At 55.4% G+C, this 5,767-nt stretch overlaps 1 protein-coding gene across 1 annotated transcript; it reads right to left on the bottom strand.

Moving 5' to 3' along the window:
* Positions 1-264: 264 nt before the first annotated feature.
* PYCR2 (pyrroline-5-carboxylate reductase 2) lies at positions 265-5,128 on the bottom strand. Its single transcript, XM_003814915.5, has 7 exons — positions 4,432-5,128; positions 4,089-4,159; positions 2,587-2,766; positions 2,241-2,462; positions 1,935-2,027; positions 1,590-1,753; positions 265-1,002 (listed from the first exon to the last, which is right to left on the bottom strand). Exons 1-7 carry the CDS (start codon positions 4,496-4,498, stop codon positions 837-839), a joined length of 963 nt encoding a protein of 320 aa, XP_003814963.1. The 5' UTR covers positions 4,499-5,128; the 3' UTR covers positions 265-836.
* Positions 5,129-5,767: the final 639 nt, after the last annotated feature.

The following is a 5,767-nucleotide window of genomic DNA, read 5'->3' as shown; positions in this document are numbered from 1 at the left end:
CCTGCCCCACATCAAAGCAGACGGCTTTCCCCTTTATTCTGGGCTGCTGACCCACAACCCATGCAGCCCACTTGGCTCTTCCCTGCCATTAGCTTTGGCTCATTCTAGAACAACACCTTGATCCAGACCAAGGGCCTGGCCCCTTATTCCTCTCATCCCTACTTCTAGCCCTTGGACAGTGCTCTCGCAGAGAAGCAGGGAGGACCTCACAAGGGCATCAAGTTCTCCAGGATGATTATTTAAGATTAAGCCTAACAAAAGCAAGATATTTAAAAATAAACTTTATTAAAGCAGTTAAACTTAGCATTAAATAACACTCTTTAAATGGTACACCTATGAAGCAAGAGTTAAATATAAACACAGTCTAATCCTGTACACTTGTGATTGTGACAATCTTAAGTTGCTCACTTCTTTCCCATTTACCAATTCAGAGAAAGCCCCTTTCCTGTTTTCTCTCTCACCACTTTGCCTTGGCATCAAACCAACCCTGCCTTGGGCTTCAGCTGCAGATCCTCCCCAGCCCCTCCTCCCAGCTGGGCTGACTCCAGTCCCAGCCCCAGTCTCCACCAACTGAGCAGCGTACGCAGGGTTGTGTCTGGCTTCCAGCATCTACCACCCCTTCAGAGCAACTTCCAACATGGGACAGGAGAGGAAGCTCGCATTGCTTGGTCTGAACAGATTTAAGGAGGTTTTATCACAAGGACCTGAAAACTTCCTAAGCATGCTTTCTCCTTGCACAGCTGAGGAGGGGCAATGGTGGGAGCGGGGCAGGGGGGTGGCAGGGGTGGCAGGGGCTCTCAACTAAGGGCTCTGAATCAGAGGGGATAGATGCTGCCTTAGTCCTTCTTGCCTCCCAGGGCCAGGCTTCTTGTGAGGAGCTTCCCTGGGCTGGAGGGGGTCAGTGTGGAGACTGTGGGGGATTCCAGCTTCACTCTGTCTAGGAGGGTCTTCTTAAGGGCAGCTGGGGAGATCTTTTCTTGGTCGGCCATGGACTGTAGCTCTCTGCAGACAAAACCCCAGAAGGATTAAAGGAAGGCAATAAACCCTGGGGCCAGAGCTTTGAGTCTCCACTATCTACACAACCCTCAAGCTTGTTGATCTGACACCACCAAAAATTAGAGCCCCAAGACAAACACTTCCCAACTAGTACTTCCCAACTAGTACTTCTAAGAAGTATTAGTTACCTAAGTTAGGGTTTGCTTATTTATCTCATTTGATCAGAGCCCCAAGTGGTATCTGTGATCACACGGGGAGAGTGACAGGCTTTGGAGTCATAGATTCAAATTAGAATCCTGTCTCCATCACTTTTTAACTGTTTGGCCTTGGGAAAATTATCTCTGAGCCTCAACTTCCCATCTACAAGTCAAAGTTAATCCTGGTTATCTGAAATGCAGTGAGAATTAAGTGAAGTAAGGCTTGCAAACTCTTAGGTAAACAAAATCTACTAAGTTGTGGTTATTAACAGAGCACAGACTCCAACACTGCTAAATGGGACCCAAGACAACAGGTTCCGCAAATGGTGCTCAACCCAGCCCAGGGACCAACCAGGACTGAAGGGTCTGGGACAGAAGTCCGCGGGATGGACTCACCGTGTTCGGATACAGGAGGCCTCAACTGCATTGATGAGCAGAGAGCGGAAGCCCCCACTCTCTAGAAAGTGCAGGGCGTGGATGGTGGCTCCCCCAGGGGAGCAGACATTGTCCTTAAGCTGGCATGGATGCTGCTCCGAGTCCAGCAGCATCTTGGCAGCTCCCTATGGGGAAGGGCACATTAGGAGAAAGTTGCTGGTGTGCGTTGGAACAGGCTTCCCCATACCCACTGCTCCTGCCCAACTGCTACCCCAGCTTCCCAACCAACTCCCACCCCAGTTCAGTGATGCACAAGAACCCCCATTCTACACCCTGGTCCTGAACATGCGGGGGAAAGATACTGACCAGCAAAGCCTGGGCCCCGAGTTGGATTGCCAGGCGCCGTGGCAAACCCATCTTCACCCCACCATCAGCCAATGCGTCCAGAGCCATGAATGCCTGTGGAGACACTCACTAAGCCCCAGGCCATAGGCACTGAAGGGCCTTTCCTTAGGTCTGCTTTCTGATGACTAGAACTAGCTCCAAGGGTCAGCATCCTGTACCAGCCAGCTGTGCCCAAGAGGTGGGCACCACCCCCAGTCCAAGCCTGCCTGCCAGCCCATCTTGCTGCCTGGGTTCCTAGAAGGCTGAGCAAGCAAATGAGGGCCTCACATAGGCAGGCCCGCTGCCACTGAGCCCCGTGACGGCATCGATGAGGTCCTCTTCCACCTCAGTGCAGAAGCCCACGCTGCTCATGAGCTGCTCCAGGAGCTGCCCATCCTCCACCAGGGCATGGGTGCCCGTGGCGTACACCGTAGCGCCTTCCCGCACTACCACAGGTGTGTTGGTCATGCAGCGAATCACTTTGGGGGCTGGCTGGAATGCCATCAGCTTCTAGGGTGAGGGAGAGAGCCGAATGAGTGGCCAGGGCACGGCTCCCACCAGCACCCACCCATTAGCTGCCATTCGTGGGTCAACCCTCCCCTCACACAAGGGACATCAGGGCTGAGATGGGCACCTTCTCCACAGAGCTGATGGTGACACCAGCCGCACAGGAGACCACGATGTGTCTGGCTTGCACGTCGGCCCCAATCTCATCCAGGATGAAGGGGATGATATGTGGCTTCACAGCCAGAAACAGGACGTCGCTGTGCTTCACCGTCTCCTTGTTGCTGCGTGTCAGGTTCACACCCATCTTCTGCAAGAGGAGACTCCCAGCTCACAGTGCTGGAGCAGCCTGGCTATGCCAAGGCCTCCCAGGGAGCAGCTGAACCCCTGCCAAACCGATTCTGCCAGATGCAGCCTGGAATTCTTAGCTTTATGCCCTCAGGGTTCTACCCCTACCCCAAATGATACAGTTTCCCATTGTTGGTGCTGGACAAGTAAGCACAGGCTTGGAGCATGACAAACTTCTCCATGGTAACCAGGAAGTGGCTGCCCTTCTTCCCTGCCAATCTTCTGGCATCTAAGGCACTCCTCTGCCAGGTAAGAAGGCCCTATGGTGAAAGTGGCAGGGCAAAGGGAAATGCTAATACCTGGTCGTCAGAAGCACAGCTGAGTCAGGCCCTATCCTAACCCTGGCCGCTTGTTTGTGGGGACCGCACAGTCTCCATGTGGTCCAGGGCTAGGCTGGAAGCCATCCATCCCTCTATGACTCCAAACTGAGAAGCAGGACCCTCCAGTGCTAGGCACATCAGCCCACCCTAGGCACAGACACTGCCTGTCACCTGCCTCATCAGCCATCCTCTCCCACAGAGCACAGGTTTTGGGTGAAGACTTGGAATATGTTTTTGGAGAACAGAACAACTAACTCACCAGATTCTTCCCAATATGCTCATTCACGACTCAGAATAACAGCAAAGTGGCCACTGTTGTAAATGAGGAAATAGCCTCAAAGTGGCTGAGTACTTTAAGGTCATACAACTCGTCTATTAAGAAAAATGGCTGAGCGCAGTGGCTCATCCCTGTAATCCCAGCACTTTGGGAGGCCAAGGCGGGCAGATCACTTGAGGCCAGGAGTTCGAGACCAGCCTGGCCAACAGTATTCTCTACCAAAAATACAAAAATTAGCTGCGCGTGGTGGGTGCCTGTAATTCCAGCTACTCGGGAGGCTGAGGTGGGAGGATCGCTTGAACCCGGGAGGCGGAGGTTACAGTGAGCTGAGATCGCGCCACTGCACTCCAGCCTGGGCGACAGAGTAAGACCCTGTCTGAAAAAAAATTTAAAAAATGAGTATTTATTAGGTACCTACTATGTGCCAGGTGCTTTCATCATATAATCACCTCAGTTAATCCTCTACCACTCCAGTGTCTGGATCTGACCCCCAGTATGTCTCCCTGGGTGTTCCCACCACACTGAGCTGCCCAAGAGAAGGTGGAAAGATTGTGATGTTCCTGGAGTGAAGGTCACCGCCGGCCAAAGACCAGCACTTGGGCGCAGGGGCCGGCCAGACTCACTTCATCTCAGGTCATCCTTTTCCTGGGCCTCCACCCGCTTCCCACTCCGCCCGGCTCCACCTACCCTGAGCGCGGACACCGTGGGCAGGTTCATTTCCGGGGAGCTGGCTATTATCTTGTGAGCCGACAGGATGCCTGCAGAAGACAGAGCTTTTCAACTAGGGGTCGCGGCCCAGCCCGTTACCACGCTTTCCCTGGCTCTAAAACCCAGAGCCGTCCTAACAGTGCCAGTCTCCCTCTCCCCCTCAACCCTCTGCGAGGACAGAAGACGCACTTGCTGCTCAACCAGAGTCTCATCTACCCCACCGGACGCAAACTCCCCTTTCATTCGCTCATGCTGGTGGGACGGAGGCCCTCTCGGGCCTCGGGACCGCCCGCGAAGCCGCCTCCCGCCTCCACGCGCTTGCCTGCGGCCGTGAAGCCCCGCGCCAGAGCATAGGCCAGCTGGCCGGCCCCGATGAAGCCCACGCTCATGGTCCGCGGTTCACGCCTCCTGGCAGCCGCACAAACCCCCTCAGCGCGGGACCGGAAGTAACGCTAGGGGAAGGGCGGACAGCGCAGGGGCGAACGGGCGGCGTGCCGAGGACGGAAGAGCTAACAGCAGCTTCTGGGATGGTGCAACTCTGTTCTACCCCGGCGGATATCTCCCGGGCGGCTGATGGCGCCTTAGGCCACGTGGCCCCGCCCCGTCCGGGCGACCAATCAGTGGCCAGGATCTCGGGGCAGGCCAATCCGCGGCCTCGCCAGGGCCGCATGCCCGCCTCCTCCGCTCGCGACTGGAGGGTGGAACTCCGAGCTGGAGTCCCGGAAGCCCCTGTGGCAGCTTGGCGTGAGCTCCAGGCGCCCGCCGGCCCAGGACGCCCGACCCCCCCCCACCCCCCCACCCCAAGGCTGAGGTCGCCGTCCCTAAGCCACCTCGGGCTCAGGGCTGAGGCCTGGCCCAGGCCTGGCTAATATTATTTCTGGCGCTGGCCATCAGATGCCCCTCAAGGCCCACAGGAATTCTCCAGGTTGCCGATTTGCGGGGATGAACGAGGCCCTCCTGGCGTAGGTTCAGACCGGGTGGCGGAGAGGCGGCACCAGGGTGGTCAGCCGCGGCTTATTCACTTGAACTTGAGTGTTTCTCGCGAATTTGTCCAAACTAGATACAAGAAGGACAAGTTCGAGTCTCCGATTCTTCCGCGAGCCCGCACACCCCAGTCCCTTGCTGTCACTTTCCTTTTTTTTTTTGAGACGGAGTTTCACTCTTGTTGCCCAGGCTGGAGTGCAGTGGCACGATCTCGGCTCACTGCAATCTCCGCCTCCCGGGTTCAAGCGATTCTCCTGCCTCAGCCTCCCGAGTAGCTGGGATTACAGGCGCCCGCTACCACGACCGGATAATTTTTGTATTTTTAGTAGAGACGGGGTTTCACCATGTTGTTCAGGCTGATCTTCAACTCCTGACATCAGGTTATCCGCCCGCCTCGGCCTCCCAAAGTGCTGGGATTATAGGCGTGAGCCACCGCGCCCGACCTGTCTTTTGCTTTTAAAAGCTCCACCAATGTGATGTTTCCTTTTCTATCAGTAGTAAATATAAGGGGCCGCAGGGAACAAATGACAGAAGTAGAGAGGAAGAAGGTGGTGTTCCTAGAGGACTCAGAAGAGCTGGGGACCCTTAGTTCCCATGGTGTCTCTGCTAGCTTTTCTAGTCCTTTCCGTGTAATGCACAGCCCCACTCCCAGGCAAGGGGCTGCTTTCTGTGAA

The sequence above is a fragment of the Pan paniscus genome, chromosome 1 (genome assembly GCF_029289425.2).
Source record: "Pan paniscus chromosome 1, NHGRI_mPanPan1-v2.0_pri, whole genome shotgun sequence".
NCBI classification, from domain to species: Eukaryota; Metazoa; Chordata; class Mammalia; order Primates; family Hominidae; genus Pan; species Pan paniscus.
Note: the sequence above shows the minus strand (reverse complement) of the source record. Positions and strands in the feature narration are given on the sequence as shown.

Bases quoted from the DNA above. Each gene is read 5' to 3' on its own strand.
- PYCR2 (XM_003814915.5), bottom strand. From the start codon at position 4,498: ATGAGCGTGGGCTTCATCGGGGCCGGCCAGCTGGCCTATGCTCTGGCG. The intron at 2,028-2,240 runs GTGAGGCCCTCA...GTGTCTCCACAG, and splicing joins GTGGCAGCGGGCCTGCCTAT to GCATTCATGGCTCTGGACGC. The intron at 1,754-1,934 runs GTCAGTATCTTT...CCTTCCCCATAG, and splicing joins TCGGGGCCCAGGCTTTGCTG to GGAGCTGCCAAGATGCTGCT.